We start from the raw sequence: 20,021 nt of genomic DNA on the forward strand, positions 1-20,021 counted from the left end.
AATTACAAATAATACTTGAACCCAGAGTCACATTTTGTTAACATTTTACCCCATTTACTTTATTGTTTTATCTATCTGTCTGATTTATTTTTGTCTAATCCATTTGAGAGAAACAAAAATACCATACCCTTTTATTCCTAACTACTTCAGAGTGTATTTTCTAAGGTTAGAGATATTTCTACTTAATTATAGTATGGTTATCAGATCTAGTATATTTAATATTGATACCATACTTTTACCTAAACTACCGTTCCACCTGTTTTCTGTTTTTGTCAGTTGATGGAGGAATGTCCTTAATAGAATTTTTCCCCTTCTGTAACACAGGTTCCAGACTAGGATTAGGTATTGCATTTAGTTGTGTCTCTTTAACCTCCTTTGATCAGAAATGTTTCCAAAACCTTTCTTTCTTTTTTTTTTTTTAACATTAAGGTTTCTGAAGAATACAGCTCCCCACCCCACACCCTTTTAAAGAAAATAGAATGTTGATTATTCTGGTGTTCCTTCATGATTAGCTTCAGATTATGCATTCTCAGCTAGAACTGATATGTCTTACTGAGGATTACATCTGGAGGCATGGGAAGGCCATCTGTCCCTCTTTAGTGATATTAGAGTACTTGGTTAACGTGTTGTCTAGTTTCTACTGTTTTATAAATACAGTAGAATTCCCCTGCAGCCGATAAGCAATCCATGAGAGACATTTTAAAGCCATGCACAATTTCCTGCTCCTTACCAAAGTACCTACCTAGATTTAGCATCCACTGTTTATAAATGGATTCAGTCTTTACTGTGTAGGCTGCAAAGTGCTAAGTTTTCCAGTTCTACCACTATCTCCACATTTACCAGGTGGTATTCAGCATTCTGCTGTGAATGAGAGTCTTCCTTTCTTCCCTTTTATTTGTTGTTATGAACTCATAAATTCTCTTTTTCCCCCACTGATACATAATTCATTTTGTGAAGTAGAGGATTTGATTTTGGAGTCAGTGGATAACTTTAGGAGGTCAGTAATCACCTTGAAACTGTCTGCCAAATTCTGTGTTGTTTCTGCAAAGAGTGTCCATAACTTTCATCAGAACCTCTAAAAAGTTCTTGATTCAAACAGTGTTAAATTCCTCTAGGTTGAAGGATTGAAATGTTAAGCTATCTGTGACCCTTATCTATTTGCATAGTCTTTCCTGCTTTCTACCCCAAATGATAAGTAACTGAAGTGTTCGAATCATAGTATATGTCCCTCTCCACCTTTTAAAAATGAATCTTAATTTGAGTATAGTTGATTTACAATGTTGTGTTAGTTTCTGCTATATAGCAAAATGAATACATTCACTTTTTTGTCTATTGTTTTTAAACCGCAACTGAAACTAGCATTATATTTCAATTCCTTTAATTTTTTGCTAAAATATTTAATAAGTGTTAATAACATCAATACCTCTGTAGCAGCAGTGTATGGTATATAGACCCAGTCTTGTGAAGTAATGAATTACCTTGATTTAATTTGAAATTTTAAATCCGATGTTTTTTACACTGTAGTTTTATTAGCTCTATGGGAGTGAGCTACATGATGTTGTGCACTGAAAATTACCCAAATGTTCTGGCCTTCTCTTTCCTGGATGAGCTTCAGAAGGAGTTCATTACTACTTATAACATGATGAAGACAAATACTGCTGTCAGACCGTACTGTTTCATTGAATTTGGTAAGGGCCTGATTTTTTTTTTTTTCCTTTTCATTATCCTGTCTCTATTCAGTCATAAATGATTTTTCATCTAATACTAAGGGACAGAGAGAAAACTCAGAAAATTCTACTAACTTGCTTTTGGCAGAATAGTTTGACAGTCTATAAATTATGGCAACTTCTTCACTTGAATGCCTATTAGAAAAGGTTCTGTTTGAACTCTGTAGAGGATCGTGATTATTGGCTCAAAGAATTAATCCCAGAAGATAATTTCTCAGTGAGAAATTTATAAGCTAGAGATTCAGAGCTTTGTGTTTATGTGATAGTATTTTTAGACTGCTTAATGTAGAACAGAAGTTGGCAAACATTTATTGTAAAGGACCAGATAGTACAAATTTAGGCTTTAAGGATTATTTTCTCTGTCTCAGCCCTTGCTATTATAGCTTGAAAACAGCCATAGGCAATGCATAAATGAATGAGTGTACTTATATTCCAGTAACATTTTATTCACAAATAGAATCAACAGGCTAGATTTGGCCTGTGGACATTAGTTTGCTTGACTCCTGATGCAGAAGGGGGAAAAAGGGTAAATTCAAGATGCAAATAGTGGAAATAAAATTGGGAGAAATTTAGGAAATGTTTTTTATTGGTTTCATTAAATGTGTTCTTTAAAGCATGTGTTCTAATGGTATAAGCAATAAATAAGAAAACAGATTTATATGAACATGCAATTTACAGTGTATGTTTTAATGTAATTACAACTGGTAATATTTACAGGCAATACTTTATGAGATCTGAATCCCTGTACAAATTAAGGCTTTGGTTTAAATTTAAAGGGAGCTGTTTTCATTTTTTTTTTTAAGAGGTTCAGAGTAATTCCTTGAAGTGGATATAATTGTAGAAGTATTCTCACAACCATGTGATATTAAATCCTTAGTTTATTTATAATTACTAGTTTCTAGAGTATAATTTCTAGTGAGAAAAACTGATGATGCCAGGATATATTAACCATTAAACACAAATAATATTAGGGCATTCCATGACAGTTTGGACATTTAGGATAACAAACTGTTTATCACCAAATTTACTGTCCGTAAACATCACACTTTCAAATGATTTAATTAACAAATGACTGCAAGGAAATTTATTTTTTATTTTACGTAGATAACTTCATTCAGAGGACCAAGCAGCGATATAATAATCCCAGGTCTCTTTCAACAAAGATAAATCTGTCTGACATGCAGATGGAAATCAAGCTGAGGCCCCCTTATCAAATTTCCATGGGTGAGCTGGGGTCAGCCAATGGAGTCACATCTGCATTTTCTGTTGACTATAAAGGTGCTGGTAAGATTTCTTCTGGTGAGTTCTGGATCTCAATTACTTCATTAAAAAAGTATTTTCTAAGAACTGAGGGACTCTTAAAAAATGAATTAATTTATTCTAAAATTTTAAAGCAAGTACATGAGAGAATGTAGAAGCTCAAAGTAATTAATCATTTTCCCTAATGTTTTATATTGTTATCTCTCAGATATATGGCTGATCAGAAAAATACTTTTAAACAGCAATCTCAAAGAAACGGTTTACTAGAGAAACATTTAAGAAGGTTTCTTTGTACACATTTTTCTTGAAAAGAAAATGTTTATTTGCAGTGTATACCTATAGGCATGTAAAGTGCTTTGCATTGTGTAAAAATGACTACATTTGAGGTCAAGGTTCTTGACTGTCACGGGAAATATGATCATCTACTCAGACGTCCCTCTCAAACAAGGAGTGTCATTCTCAACAGTTATGAAATGTTGAAAATGTCTGCTTAGAAGTAAAACCCTTGTTATTTTATAAGGTAGTATATGCCACTGTTGAATTGCTTATTTTAAAAATTCTTTCTTGTATTTTTGAGCTAAAATCTGTTCCCTATAATGCCTACATTTGTCTAAGTTCTGTGACCTCTCCCTCCCTGGCTTCGGCTGTACCACAACTTTGAAATCAGCAGCTTTGTGTCCTTTTTATCCTGTTAGTCTGATTGACTTCATGTAAAATATCCCCAATTTCCTTACCCTTTTTGTCTATTGTATTTCGAAACCCTCCTCATCCTGGAAGCTTCCTCTTTATATGCTTATGTTTGTTAGTATTCTTCAGATGTGGCATTCAAGGTTGAACACAACGTTTCATGTTTGGTTTGATTAATACAAATTATGGGAGAGAGAGGAAGCAGATTTCACTAAAATAATCCAGCTAGTCAGAAAACAAGTAAACAAACAAATAGTAGTAACAAACCCTTGGGGAGAGGAGGTGGATCAGTACCCAGAGTTGTTAAAATATAGTTTCTAAAATGCCTAGTTTCCAATAAAAACAATTACAAGACATTCAAAAAGGAAAGTATAATTCATACACTGGAGACGGGGTATGGTAGGGAAGGCAGGCAATAGAAACTGCCTGTGAGAATGATCTGATGTCAGATTTAACAGACAAAGACTTCAAAGTAGCCATTATAATTTTCTTCAAAGAACTAAAGGAAGCCATGATTAAAGAATATGATGGTGATGTCACATCAAATAGACAGTATTAATAAAAGAAAGAAATTTTAAAGTAAAGGAACCAAATGGAAATTCTGGAATTGACAAATACAGCTGAAATAAAAAACTTGCTAGTTGGGCTCAACAGTAGATTTGAACAGGCAGAAAAAAGATCAATAGAGATTATGTAGTCCAAAGAACAGAGGAAAAAATGAAGAAAAATGAACAGAACTTCAGAAAAATATGGAGCCCTATTAAGCACACTAACATATGCATAATGGGAGAACCAGAAGGAAAGGAGAGAGAGGGGAGCAGAAGAAGCATTGAAGAAATAAAAGCTGAAAAGTTTCCACTTATTCAAATATGTTAATCTGCTCCTCCAGGAAGCTCAAGGAATTCCAAATAGGATACATGCAAGAGAGTCACAAATAGATGAATCATTAAAAATGATGAAAGACAAGGAAAAAATTTTAAAACAGCAAGAGAAAATTTGTCATTTACAGGGTTAACCACAACAAAATTAACAACTGCCTTCTCAACAGAAACAGTGGGGACAAGAAGGTGATGGGATAATATGCTCAAAAAATTCAAAGGGAAACAAAAACTCAACCAAGAATCCTATATATAGCAAGGCTGTCTTTCAAAAATGAAGGTGAAATAAAGATATTTGCAGATAAGCAGAAGATGAGAGAATTTGTTGCTGGTGGACTCACCTTAAAGAAATACTGATGCAAGTTCTTCATATTTGAAAGCAAGACCCAGACAATAATTTGAATCCATACTGAAAGAAAAAAAGGCAAAGAGCAATCATAAAGGTAGTTAGACAATAAAATGTATTTCCTTCTTTTCTATGTCAGTTAAAAACAATATTATAAAGCTACATATATGTATATATATAATCTCAATAGATGGCGGAAAAAGCTTTTGACAAAGTTCAACAAACATTTGTAATGAAAGCTCTCCAGAAAGTAGGCTTAGAGGGAACCTGCCTCAACATAATAAAAACCATATATGACAAACCTCTTGTGTTGTTGGAAGAGGGTGTTTGCTATGACAAGTGCATTCTCTTGACAAAACTACGTTAGCCTTTGCCCTGCTTCATTCTGTACTCCAAGACCAAATTTGCCTGTTACTCCAGGTGTTTCTTGACTTCCTACTTTTGTATTCCAGGCCCCTATAATGAAAAGGACATCTTTTTTGGGTGTTAGTTCTAGAAGGTCTTGTAGGTCTTCATAGAACCATTCAACTTCAGCATCTTCAGCATTGCTGGTTGGGGCATAGACTTGGATTACCGTGATATTGAATGGTTTGCCTTGGAAATGAACAGAGATCATCCTGTTGTTTTTGAGATTGCATCCAAGTACTGCATTTTGGGATCTTTTGTTGACTATGATGGCTACTCCATTTCTTCTAAGGGATTCTTGCCTACAGTAATAGATAAAATGGTTATCTGAGTTAAATTCACCCATTCCAGTCCATTTTAGTTCACTGATTCCTAAAATGTCAACATTCACTCTTGCCATCTCCTGTTTGACCACTTCCAATTTGCCTTTATTCATGGAACTAACATTCCAGGATCCTATGCAATATTGCTCTTTACAGTATCGGTCTTTGCTTCTATCGCCAGTCACATCCACAAGTGGGTGTTGGTTTTGCTTTGGCTCCATCTCTTCATTTGTTCATGCAAAGATGGGCACAATAAAGGACAGATGGTATGGAGCTAACACAAGCAGAAGATATTAAGAAGAGGTGGCAAGAATACACCGAAGAACTGTACAAAAAAGATCTTCACGACTCAGATAATCACAGTGGTTTGATCACTCACCTAGAGCCAGACATCCTGGAATGTGAAGTCAAGTGGGCCTTAGAAAGCATCACTATGAACAAAGCTAGTGGAGGTGATGGAATTCTGGTTGAACTATTTCAAATCCTAAAAGATGATGCTGTGAACGTGCTGCACTCGATATGTCAGCAAATTTGGAAAACTCAGCAGTGGCCGCAGGACTGGAAAAGGTCAGTTTTCATTCCAATCCCAAAGAAAGGCAATGCCAAAGAATGCTCACACTACCACACAATTGCATTCATCTCACACGCTAGTAAAGTAATGCTCAAAATTCTCCAAGCCAGGCTTCAGTAGTACCTGAACTGTGAGCTTCTAGATGTTCAAGCTGGTTTTAGAAAAAGCAGAGGAACCAGAGATCAAATTGCCAACATCCGCTGGATCATGGAAAAAGCAAGAGAGTTCCAGAAAAACATCTATTTCTGCTTTATTGACTTTGCCAAAGCCTTTGACTGTGTGGATCACAACAAACTGTGGAAAATTCTTAAAGAGATAGGAATACCAGACCACCTGACCTGCCTCCTGAGAAATCTGTATGCAGATCAAGAAGCAACAGTTAGAACTGGACATGGAACAACAGACTGGTTTCAAATAGGGAAAGGAATATGTCAAGGCTGTATATTGTCCCCCTGCTTATTTAACTTATATGCAGAGTACATCATGAGAAACACTGGGCTGGAGGAAGCACAAGCTGGCATCAAGATTGCCAGGAGAAATATCAATAACCTCAGGTATGCAGATGACACCACCCTTATGGCAGAAAGTGAAGAGGAACTAAAAAGCCTCTTGATGAAAGTGAAAGAGGAGAGTGAAAAAGTTGGCTTAAAACTCAGCATTCAGAAAACGAAGATCATGGCATCTGGTCCCATCACTTCATGGGAAATAGATGGGGAAACTGTGGAAACAGTGACAGACTATTTTTTTGGGCTCCAAAATCATTGCAGATGATGATTGCAGCCATGAAATTAAAAGATGCTTACTCCTTGGAAGGAAAGTTATGAGCAACCTAGACAGCATATTAAAAAGCAGAGACATTACTTTGCCAATAAAGGTCCATCTAGTCAAGGCTATGGTTTTTCCAGTAGTCATGTATGGATGTGAGAGTTGGACTGTAAAGAAAGCTGAGCACTGAAGAATTGATGCTTTTGAAGTGTGGTGTTGGAGAAGACTCCTGAGAGTCCCTTGGACTGCAAGGAAATCCAACCAGTCCATCAAGGAGATCCAACCAGTCTATCCTAAAGGAAATCAGTCCTGAATATTCATTGGAAGGACTGGTGCTGAAGCTGAAACTCCAATACTTTGGTCACCTGATGCGAAGAACTGACTTATTTGAAAAGACTCAAGATAAACAAAAATAGATGGAAAGATATACCGTGTTCTTGGATTGGAAGAATCACTATTGGCAAAATGACTATACTACCCAAAAGCAATCTATAGGTTTAATGCAATCGCTATTCAAGGGCATTTTTCAAAGAATTAAAAGAAAAAATTTTACAATTTGTATGGAAACAAAAAAGACTCTGAATAGCAAAAGCAATCTTGAGAAAGAAGAATGGGCTGGAGGAATCAGGCTCCCTGACTTCCGAATATACTACAAATTTGCAGTAATCAAAACAATATGGTACTGGCACAAAAACAGAAATATAGATCAGTGTAACAGGATAGAAAGGCCAGAGGTAAACCCATGCACCTGTGGCCACCTGTGACCAATCCAAGAACACAGTATATCTTTCCATCTATTTTTGTTATCTTGGATTTCTTTCATCAGTATCTTACAGTTTTCTGAGTACAGGTCTTTTACTTTCTTAGATCAGTTTATTCCTAGGTATTTTATTCTTTTTGATGCAGTGGTAAATGGGATTATTTCCTTAATCTCTATTTCTGATCTTTCATTATTAGTGTATAGGAAAGCAAGATATTTCTGTTTATGAAAAAGGAGGCAAGAATATACAATGGAAAAAAGACAGTCTCTTCAATAAATGGTGCTGGTAAAACTGAACAACTGCATGTAAAAGAATGAAATTAGAACATTCCCTAACAGCATACACACACACAAAACTCAAAATGGATTAAAGACCTAAATGCTGGATACCATAAAACTCTTAGAGGAAAATTAGACAGAACATTCTCTGACATAAATCACAGCAAGATATTTTTTGATCTACTGCCTAGAGTGATGGGAAAAAAGACAAAAATAAACAAAAGGGACCTAATTAAATTTAAAAGCTTTACACGGCAAAGGAAACCATAAAACAAAAAGACAACCATCACATGGGAGAAAATATTTGCCAACAAAGCAACAGCAGGGATTAATCTCCAAAATATACAAACACCTCATGCAGATCAATATAGAAAGAAAATGAACAACCCAATCAAAAAAAGTGTGGAAGACCTAAATAGACATTTCTTCAAAGAAGACATACAGATGGCCAACAGACACATAAAAGGATGCTCAACATTATTATTAGAGAAATGCAAATCAAAACTACAATGAGGTATCACCTCACACCAGTCAGCATGGCCATCATCAAAAATTCTACAAACAATAAATGCTGAAAAGGGAACCTTCCTACACTGTTGATGGGAGTGTAAATTGGTACAGCCACTATGGAGAATAGTATGGAGGTTTCTTAAAAGACTAAAAGTAGAGCTAACATATGACCCAGCAATCCCATTCCTGGGCGTATATCTGGAGAAAACCATATTTCTAAAGGATGCATGTACTCCAGTGTTCATTGCAGCACAGCGGGCAATGCAAATGTCCATTGACAGAGGAACGGATAAAGAATAGCTTCTTTATTCTTGCTCCTGTACGTATACACAGTAGAATATTGCTTGGTCATAAAAAGGAATGAAGTAATGCCATTTGCAGAGATGTGGATGGACCTAGAGATTATCGTAACAGGTGAAGTATCTCAGAAAAAGATATTGTATAATATTGCGGCTTTCCTGGTGGTTCAGATGGTAAAGAATCTGCCTGCAATGCAGGAGACCTGGATTCGATCCCTAGGTCGGGAAGATCTCCTGGAGAAGGAAATGGCAACCCACTCCAATATTCTTGTCTGGAGAATTCCATGGACAGAGGAGCAGTAACCAGCACTTTATATGTGGATTTGGAAAAATGGTAGAGATGAACCTGTTTGCAAAACAGAAATAAAGGCACTGACATAGAGAACAAATGTATGGCCACCAAGGGATGGGAGAGAGAGAGAGAGTGGGAAGAATTGGGTGATTGGGACTGACGTATATACACTACTGTGTATAAAATCTGTAGTAGGAAATGGCAACCCACTCTAGTATTCTTGCCGGGATAATCCCGTGGACAGAAGAGCCTGGCAGGCTACATACAGTCCATGGGTTTGCAAGGGTCGGACACGACTTAGCCACTAAACCACCACTGTATATAAAGTAGATAGTTAATGAGCATAGGGAATTCTCCTCAGTGCTCTGTAGTGACTTAAATGGGAAGGAAATCTATAAAAGAGTGGATGTATGTATATGTATGGCTGATTAACTTTGCTGTACAGTAAGAAACCAACACAACATTGTAAAGCAGCTAGTTGTTGTTGCTCGGTCGCTAAGCTGGGTCAAACTCTGTGACACCATGGACTGCAGCATCCCAGGCCTCCCTGTCCCTCACTATCTCCTAGAGTTTGCCCAGGTTCATATCCTTCAAATCAGTGATGCTGCCCAATCATCTTATTGTCTGCCACCCTGTTCTCCTTTTGCCTTCAGTCTTTCCAAGCATCAGGGTCTTTTCCAATGAGTTGGCTGTTCACATCGGGTGGCCAAAGTATTGGAGCTTCAGCTTCAGTGTCAGTCTTTCCAATGATTATTCAGGGTTAATTTCCTTTAGGATTGATTGGTTTGATGTCCTTGCTGACCAAGGGGCTTTCAAGAGTCTTCTCCAGCACCTCAATTTGAAAATCAACTGTACTCTAATAAAAATTAATAAAAAATAAAACAGTGTATATATTTTGCTACCTATGACATATAGAAATGTAATATATTTTCTGTTTCTTTTTTTTTAAATTTTATTTTATTTTTAAACTTTACATAACTGTATTCGTTTTGCCAAATATATATTAAAAATTTTTTTCTTAAAAAAAGAAATGTAATATATTTTCTGTTTCTATAGTACAAAGAAGGTAGATGGTAGCAAAGCTCCACTGGGTTAAAGAAATGACCCCAGATGATAATTTGATACCCCAGGTAGTAATTTGATTCCACAGAAGTAAATGAAGAAAGCTGGAAATGATAAGAATTCATATTAACAAAAACCTGCAAAAATATAATTGCAGTCCTTTTTCCTCTTAATTTCTTTAAAAGACATACACATAGAGCAATGCCACAAAAACCTGAGAAAGGGAATAAAGCCATATAAGACTAATGTTTTCTGTAGCTCATTTGAATTAGGTTAGTATAAATCTGAAGCTGTTTCTGATAAATTAAGATGTATATGGTAAATTCTAGAGCAGACACTAAGCAAATAACTCAAATAGTGAAAAATCATTGAAGAAAACACTGCAGTATTCACTTATTATAAGTATGGCAGTAAATAAGGAATAGAGCAAAAAGTATGAGGGATATCAAAATGAGTAAAAATGGCAAGTGTAAATCTTCTGTCTCAATAATCACATCATATGTGAATGCATTTTTTTTTAATGTGAATGGATGAAACATTCCATTCAAAAGTTAGAGATTTTAAAATTGGATTAAAAAACCAAAATTCAAAGATACAGGTAGATTGAAAGTAAAAGGAAGAAAAAAATATATATATATTGCAAACGACAACCAAAAGAGAGCTGGAATGGCTATTTTGATATCAGACAAATGGAATTTAAATAGAAACCGCTACTAGAAACAAAGGACATTATATAATGATAAAAGAATCAATATACTAAGGTATAACAGTTATAAATACATATGCATTTCTCAACAGAGAAAATCCTAAAGAATTCACCAAAAAACTGTTAAATTAATGCATCAAGCAAGGTTGTAGGGTACAAGACCAAAATAGAAAAGTCATTTGTGTTCTAAATAATAGCAATGGACAGTCTGAAACGGACATTAAGAAGATCCTAGAACTATTGGCCAAAACAAGACAGACACGTAAGTATTTTACTGTTTGTAGTTAGAAAGAAAGAAAATCCCATATGCTGAAAAGTACCAAACATAGGAAGAAATTAAAGAAGACCTAAATTAATGGAAAATAAAGTAGTCCTTTGTTCATGTATTCGAAGACAGTATCATTTTCATTTCATACTCCTAAATTGATACACAGCTTCAGTGAAGTCTCTATGAAAATTCCAGCTTTTGTGTGTATGTGCAGAAATTGACAGACTGATCCTAAAATTCGTATGGAAATGCAAGGAACTAAGAATAGTCAAAATAATCTTGAAAAAGAATAAAGTTGGGGGACTCACACTTCCCAGCTTACTACCAGGCTAGATAGTCAGGACTTGTATTTCTGGTGTAAAGTACAGATCAACAGACTAGAATTGAGAGTACAGAAAGAAATCCTTATAGTCAATTCATTTTTAAGACAAATGCCAAGACAATGGTGTAAGAATAGTCTTTTCAACAAATAATTCTGGGACAAGTGGATACCAACTTTCAAAAGAATAAAGTTAGACTTCTACCTTACAAAATGTGTTGAAACTGACTCAGAATGAATCAAAGATCTAAATTTAACAGCTAAAACTGTGAGATTCTTAGGAGGAAACTTACAGTTCTACAAAGAAAATCTGCAGCTGGCTAATTAGCACATAAAAAAATGCTGAACATCATTCAGTCACTCAGTCATGTCTAACTCTTTGTGACCCCATGGACTGCAGCACTCCAGGTTTCCCTGTCCATCACCAGTTCCCGGAGCTTGCTCAAACTCATGTCTGTTGAGTTGGTGATGCCATCCAACCATCTCCTCTGTGGTCCCCTTCTCCTTCTGCTTTCCCAGCACCAGGATCTTTTCCAGTGAGTCAGTTCTTCATATCAGGCAGCCAAAGTATTGGAACTTCAGCATCAGTCCTCCAATGAATATTTAGGACTGATTTCCTTTAAGATTCACTGGTTTGATCTTGCAGTCTAAGGGACTCTTAAGAGTCTTCTCCACCACCACAGTTCAAAAGCATCAATTCTTCAGCGCTCAGCTTTCTTTATGGTCCAACTCTCACATCCATACATGACTACTGGAAGAAACATAGCTTTGACTGGATGAACCTTTGTCAACAAAGTAATGTCTCTGCTTTTTAATATGCTGGCTAGACTGGAGAAGGAAATGGCAACCCACTCCAGTATTCTTGCCTGGAGAATCCCAAGGACAGGGGAGCCTGGTGGGCTGCCATCTATGGGGTCGCACAGAGTCAGACATGACTGAAGCGACTTAGCAGCAGCAGCAGGTTAGTCATAGCTTTTCTTCCAAGGAGCAAGCGTCTTTTGATTTCATGGCTGCAGTCACCATCTACAGTGATTTTGGAGCCCAAGAAAATAAATTGTTTGTTAAAGAAAATTCCATTGTTTCCTCATCTATTTGCCATGAATTGATGGGGCCAGATGCCGTGATCTTAGTTTTTTGAATGTTGAGTTTCAAGCCCACTTTTTCACTCTCCTCTTTCACTGTTACATTGTTATTCATTAGTAAAAAGCAAAGCAAGGTGTTAAGATACCACTTCATACCCACTGGGATGACTATAACAAGATATACAATAACAAGCGTTGGCAAGGATGTGGAGAATTTGGAACATTCTTGTGTTGTTAATAGGATTGTAAAATGGTGCAGCTGCTTTGGAAAATAGTTTGAAAGTTCTCAGAAGAGTAAACAGAGTTATCATATGACCCAGCAATTCTAGTTCTTGGTACAACCCCAGAAATTGAAAGTGTATGTCTAAACAAAAATGTGTACATGAATATGCATACCAGTTAAAAAGTAGAAATAACCCAAATGTCCATCAACTAATGAATGAATAAAGTGTGGCATATTCACGCAATAGAATATTCAGTTCAGTTCAGTCTCTCAGTCATGTCTGACTCTTTGTGACCCCATGAACCGCAGCACGCCAGTCCTGCCTGTCCATCACCAACTTCCCGAGTTTACCCAAACTCATGTCCATTAAGTTGGTGATGCCATCCAACCATCTCATCCTCTGTCATCCCCTTCTCCTCCTGCCCTCAATCTTTCCCAGCATCAGGGCCTTTTCAAATGAGTCAGATCTTCACATCAGGTGGCCAAAATATTGGAGTTTCAGTCTCAACATCAGTCCTTCCAATGAACACCCTGGACTGACTTCCTTTAGGACTCACTGGCTGGATCTCCTTGCAATCTAAGGGATTCTCAAGAGTCTTCTCCAACACCACTGTTCAAAAGCATCAATTCTTCGGCGTTCAGCTTTCTTTATAGTCCAGCTCTCACATCCATACATGACTACTGGAAAAACCATAGCCTTGACTAGATGGACCTTTGTTGACAAAGTAATGGTTCTGCTTTTTAATATGCTGTCTAGGTTGCTCATAACTTTCCTTCCAAGGAATAAGCATCTTTTAATTTCATGGCTGCAGTCACCATCTGCAGTGATTTTGGAGCCCCCCAAAAATAAAGTCAGCCACTGTTTCCACTATTTCCCCATCTATTTCCCATGAAGTGATGGGACTGGATGCCATGATCTTCGTTTTCTGAATGTTGAGCTTTAAGCCAACTTTTTTACTCTCCTCTTTCACTTTCATCAAGAGGCTCTTTAGTTCTTCACTTTCTGCCATAAGGGTGGTGTCATCTGCATATCTGAGGTTATTGATATTTCTCCCAGCAGTCTTGATTCTAGCTTGTGTTTCTTCCAGCCCAGTGTTTCTCATGATGTACTCTGCATATAAGTTAAATAAGCAGGGGGACAATATACAGCCTTGACGTACTCCTTTTCCTATTTGGAACCAGTCTGTTGTTCCATGTCCAGTTCTAACTGTTGCTTCCTGACCTGCATACAAATTTCTCAAGAGGCAGATCAGGTGGTCTGGTATTCCTATCTCTTTAAGAATTTTCCACAGTTTGTTGTGATCCACACAGTCAAAGGCTTTGGCATCATCAATAAAGCAGAAATAGATGTTTTTCTGGAACTCTCTTGCTTTTTCAATGATCCAACATATGTTGGCAATTTGATCTCTGGTTCCTCTGCCTTTTCTAAAACCAGCTTGAACATCTAGAGGTTCATGGTTCACGTATTGCTGAAGCCTGGCTTGGAGAATTTTGAACATTAATTTACTAGCGTGTGAGATGAGTGCAATCATGCAGTAGTTTGAGCATTCTTTGGCATTGCCTTTCTTTGGGATTGAAATGAAAACTGACCTTTTCCAGTCCTGTGGCCACTGCTGAGTTTTCCAAATTTGCTGACATGTCAAGTGCAGCATTTTCACAGCATCATCTTTTAGGATTTGAAATAGTTCAACTGGAATTCCATCACCTCCACTAGCTTTGTTCGTAGTGATACTTCCTAAGGCCCACTTGACTTTGCATTCCAGGATGTCTGGCTCTAGGTCAGTGATCACACCATCGTGATTATCTGGGTCCTGAAGATCTTTTTTGTATAGTTTTTCTGTGTATTCTTGCCACCTCTTCTTAATATCTTCTGCTTCTGTTAGGTCCATACCATTTCTGTCCTTTATCGAGCCCATCTTTGCATGAAATGTTCCCTTTGTATCTCTAATTTTCTTGAAGAGATCTCTAGTCTTTCCTATTCTATTGTTTTCCTCTATTTCTTTGCATTGATCGCTGAGGAAGGCTTTCTTATCTCTCCTTGCTATTCTTTGGAACTGTGCATTCAAATGGGTATATCTTTCCTTTTCTTCTTTGCTTTTTGCTTCTCTTCTTTTCACAGCTATTTGTAAGGCCTCCTCAGACAGCCATTTTGCTTTTTTGCATTTCTTTTTCTTGGGGATGGTCTTTGATCCCTGTCTCCTGTACAATGTCACAAACCTCCATCCATAGTTCATCAGTCACTCTATCAGATCTAGTTCCTTAAATCTATTTCTCACTTCCACTGTATAATCATAAGGGATTTGATTTAGGTCATACCTAAATGGTCTAGTGGTTTTCCCCACTTTCTTCAATTTAAGTCCGAATTTGGCAATAAGGAGTTCATGATCTGAGCCACAGTCAGCTCCTGGTCTTATTTTTGCTGACTGTATAGAGCTTCTGCAATATTACTAAGTAATAGAAAAAGAATGAAGTATTGATATTACATGGTACCATATGAACTTTAAAACATGCTAATTGAGAGAAGCCAGGTACAAAAGGTCACATATTTATAATTCATGTATTCAATATGTCCAGAGTAGGCAGATCTACAGAGATAGAAAAGTATATTTGCTGTTGATAGGAGCTGGAGGGAAATAGGCATAATAACTACTAATTGTTATGAGGTTTCTTTTTAAGGTAATAAAAATGTTGTGGAATCAGTTAATAATGATGATACAAGTCTGTGAATACATTAAAATTTCTGAATTGTACACTTTAAAATGATGAATTTTATTATATTTGGATTATATTCAATTATTAAAATCAGTAATAAATGAAGGGGTTATTACTTTAAAGACTTCCAGTAATGATGGAATAGGTAATTGAGACCAATTGTGTGAGTCGCTCAGTCATGTCTGACTCTTTATGACCCCATGAACTATAGCCTGCCAGGCTCCTCTGTCCATGGAATTCTCCAGGCAAGAATAATGAAGTGGGTTGCCATTTCCTTCTCCAGGGGATCTTCCTGACCCAGGGATTGAACCTGGGTCTCCTGCATTGCTGGTAGATTCTTTACTATCTGAGCCCCCAGGGAAGACATTCAGACCAGTAGTCCCATGAAATACATGTGGACAAGCTAAATGGAATGTATATATTATGTAGAATAATAGGTCTAATATAGAATTTAATTTAAAATATAATGTTCCTGATGTCTTTGGAGACCCAACAAGATTACTAAGAATTACTAGGTTACAGGGGAAAATGGAGGCTCAGGAAAATGAGCCCGATGTTTGGAAATACTTTTTTGGTGGGGAGGCTTTTTCCAGTTCTGGAGGGAACTACTGATAACCTCTCAAGACTTGGGAGACAGGGATTAGAGAGCAGAACCCACCAAGGTGGTGAACCTCATGAGCAACTCTTCAGCTTTGGGTTAGGATTTTGCATGTCTGCACTCTAAGAAAAGGATAGACAGGAAGGAGTACAAAGTAGGTAGGCTTTATGTATGAAGTAGATAGGCTTTATCAGGACTGCAGCTTAGTTTTGAACCATATTGGTCTCTAAAACTGAATTGAGCTGATTACACTGTGCTTTGCTCCAAAGATCCTGGCAGAAACAAACAAATTTCCTAAAAGAAAAAGTCTCACAAGCTTTTAATGTCTACAATACGATTTTGAAAATAGATTGGCAAGCAATCAAAAATAACCAGACCCCTTGAGGAGACTAGACTATGCGAATGCAAACCATTAGACACACACACTCTCTCTCTCTCTCTCTCTCTCTCTGTCCCTCTCACAGAAACCGTGGAGGCCAGAAGGCAACTTAATAATATCTTCTAAAAAAGAGGATAACTGCAAATGTAGAATTCTGTGGTTAACAAAGATATCCTGAAAGAATAAAGTAGCAGGAATGGATATTATTGCTTTGTTCCTGATTTTGATCTTACCAGGAAAACCTCAGTCTAAACAGTTAAATACTTATAATACGATATTAACTTAGGGTTTATATTTTATGCCTTTTTACCAGGTTGAGAAAATTCCCTTATATTCCCAGTTTTTATCAGGAACTGAAGTTGTATTCTGTCAAATGTTTTGTCTGCATTTATTGAGATGATTGTAGCTTTTCAAATATTAAATCAATCTGGTGGTTCTGTGATAAACCCCACTGAGGTTTATCCTGTATTATCCTGTTTATATACTCAGATCCAATTTGCTAAAATTTTATTAAGATATTGTACTTGTATTCATCAGGGAGTTGGTTTGTAGTTTTCCTCTTTTGTGATATTTTTTTTTGGGGGGAGAGAGTGTCTGGTTTTGCTAACATGAAAAAACTGGCCTCATAGAATAAATGGAAAGGTATTCTCTCGTCTTCAAAATTTGAGAAATGTTTCTGTAGAAATTTTATTTCTTTAAGCATTTAGTAGGTGAAGCCTTTCGAGCTTCTGGTTTTTGTGATAAGATTTTTATCTACAGATCAGTTTCTTTAGTGAATGTAGTTATTCGAGTTATCTTCTTGAGTGAGTTTTAGTAGTTTGTTCCTTTTAAGAATTCTGACCATTTCACCTAAGTTATTGAATTTTGGGGCATAAAGTTTGACATCAGTCTTCTTAGAGTTTATAATTTTTCTTTTTTTTTAATTTTTTAATTTTATTTTTTTAATTTTTATTTTTTTTTAAAAAGAATATATTTTGTATTGGGGTATAGCTGATAACAATGTTGTGATTGTTTCATGGTGAACAGCAAAGGGACTCAACCATACATATACATGTATCCATTCTCCCCCATAGAGTTTATAATTTTTATCAATTTCCTTAAAAAACTAGCTTTTGCTTACTTTGACTTTTTATTGTTTTGTTTTCTGTTTCATGATTTATGTTTTGGTGTTTATTACTTCCTATCTTTTGCTTCCTTAGAGCTTGGTTCGGAGAAGGCAATGGCACCCCACTCTAGTACTCTTGCCTGGAAAATCCCATGGATGGAGGAGCCTGGTGGGTTACAGTCCATGGGGTCGCTGAGAGTCGGACACGACTGAGCGACTTCACTTTCACTTTTCACTCTTATGCATTGGAGAAGGAAATGGCAACCCACTCCAGTGTTCTTGCCTTGAGAATCCCAGGGATGGGGGAACCTGGTGGGCTGCCGTCTATGGGGTCACACAGAGTCAGACACGACTGAAGCAACTCAGCAGCAGCAGCAGAGTTTAGTTGAGTTTTCTTTTTGTAGGTTATTAAGGTAGAAGTTGGGTGACTGCAGCCATGAAATTAAAAGACGCTTACTCCTTGGAAGGAAAGTTATGACCAACCTAGATAGCATATTCAAGAGCAGAGACATTACTTTGCTAACAAAGGTTCGTCTAGTCAAGGCTATGGTTTTTCCTGTGGTCATGTATGGATGTGAGAGTTGGACTGTGAAGAAGGCTGAGCGCTGAAGAATTGATGCTTTTAAACTGTGGTGTTGGAGAAGACTCTTGAGAGTCCCTTGGACTGCAAGGAGATCCAACCAGTCCATTCTGAAGGAGATCAGCCCTGGGATTTCTTTGGAAGGAATGATGCTAAAGCTGAAACTCCAGTACTTTGGCCACCTCATGCGAAGAGTTGACTCATTGGAAAAGACTTTGATGCTGGGAGGGATTGGGGGCAAGAGGAGAAGGGGACGACAGAGGATGAGATGGCTGGATGGCATCACTGACTCGATGGACGTGAGTCTGAGTGAACTCCGGGAGTTGGTGATGGACAGGGAGGCCTGGCGTGCTGCGATTCATGGGGTCGCAACAGTCGGATACGACCGAGCGACTGATCTGATCTGATCTGATCTGAAGGTAGAAGTTGAGGTAGTTTACTTGGGAACTTTCTTTTTTAATACAGACAGTACTGTGTATTTCCCACTAAATATTGCTTTAGCTACATTTCGTGAATTTAAATTATAATCTATTGCATTTTTGCTTTCATTCTGTTCAGAATGCTTTTTAATTTCCCTTTTCTTTCATGATCCATGGATTTGTTAGAAATATGTTACATGTTTCAAAATATAGAGATTTTTCAGATGCCTTTCTGTTATTGATTTCAAATTTAATTTCATTGTAGCCAGATAGCAAATTTTGTATAATTTTAATCCTTTTACATTTATTGAACTTGTTTTGTTCTCTCCAAGTATAGTATATCTTAGTAATTTTTCTGTGTTCATTTGAAAAGAATATGTATTCTACTGTTACTGGCTAGGTGATAATATATCAATATTGGTGATCAATATCATTTAGATCAAGCTAGTTGATGGTGTTCAAGTCTTTTATACCTTTCTGATTTTCTGTCTATTTCTGTTAATTATTGAGAAAGGGGTGTTTAAATCTCTCACTGTATTTTCAAATTTATGTTTTTTTCCTTTTAGGTCTATTGTTTTTATCTTGTATATTTTAAATCTTGTTAAATATTTAGGATTGTTCTCTTGGTGTTATGTACTCCTTTGTCCTTTGAAATTACTTTCTTTATATCCAGTAATATTCTTGGCTCTGCAGTCTACTTTATTAATAGAGCAATGATAATCTTTTTTAAAATTAGTGTATATTTTACCATCTTTTTTCTTTTAACATTTGTTTTTAACATATTTTTAAATAGGTAAATATATTTTTAAAAATACTTATTTAAATAAGTTAATTTAAATAAATACATTTATATATTTTAAAATATATACATTTACTTATATATTTTTAAATGAAATATAGTTGATTTGCAATGTTGTGCTAATTTCTATTTTATAGCAAAGTGATTGAGTTATACATATCTATCTATATGATACATACTTTTCAATGTTCTTTTCCACTATGGTTTATCACAGGATGTTGACTATAGTTCCATGTGCTATACAGTAGGACCTTGTTTTCCATTTTATATATAATAGTTTGCATCTGCTAATCCCAAGCTCCCAGTCCATCTCCCTTCCCTGCTTGCACCTTGGCCACTACAAGTCTGTTCTCTGTGTCTGTGGGTTTGGTTCTGTTTTATAGACATGTTTATGTCATATTTTAGACTCCACATATAAATGATATCGCATGGTATTTGTCTTTCTCTTTCTGACTTACCTAGTATGATAATCTCAAAGTCCATGCTGTTGTATGCCATTGTATATATGTGCCACATCTTTATCCATTCATCTGTCAATGCACATTTATGTTGCTTCCATGTCTAGTAAATAGTGCTGCAATGAGCATTTTTGAATTATAGTTTTGTCCGGATATATGCCCCAAAGTGGGATTGCTGGACCATATGCCAACTCTAGTTTTCTGAGGAA

General features: G+C 36.5%; 1 protein-coding gene across 6 annotated transcripts in view; it reads left to right on the forward strand.

Annotated features, from left to right (window-relative positions):
- SEC22A (SEC22 homolog A, vesicle trafficking protein) overlaps positions 1-20,021 on the forward strand; it is an 86,243-nt gene that overhangs the window by 28,234 nt on the left and 37,988 nt on the right. For all 6 annotated transcript variants that reach the window (XM_006078561.4, XM_044942581.2, XM_044942582.2 and 3 more), the window contains 2 exons: positions 1,525-1,688; positions 2,832-3,026. In XM_006078561.4, the coding sequence (XP_006078623.1) occupies positions 1,525-1,688; positions 2,832-3,026 (359 nt within the window). The remainder of the gene's footprint in view (positions 1-1,524; positions 1,689-2,831; positions 3,027-20,021) is intronic.

This window comes from Bubalus bubalis, chromosome 1 (genome assembly GCF_019923935.1).
Source record: "Bubalus bubalis isolate 160015118507 breed Murrah chromosome 1, NDDB_SH_1, whole genome shotgun sequence".
Lineage (NCBI taxonomy): Eukaryota > Metazoa > Chordata > Mammalia > Artiodactyla > Bovidae > Bubalus > Bubalus bubalis.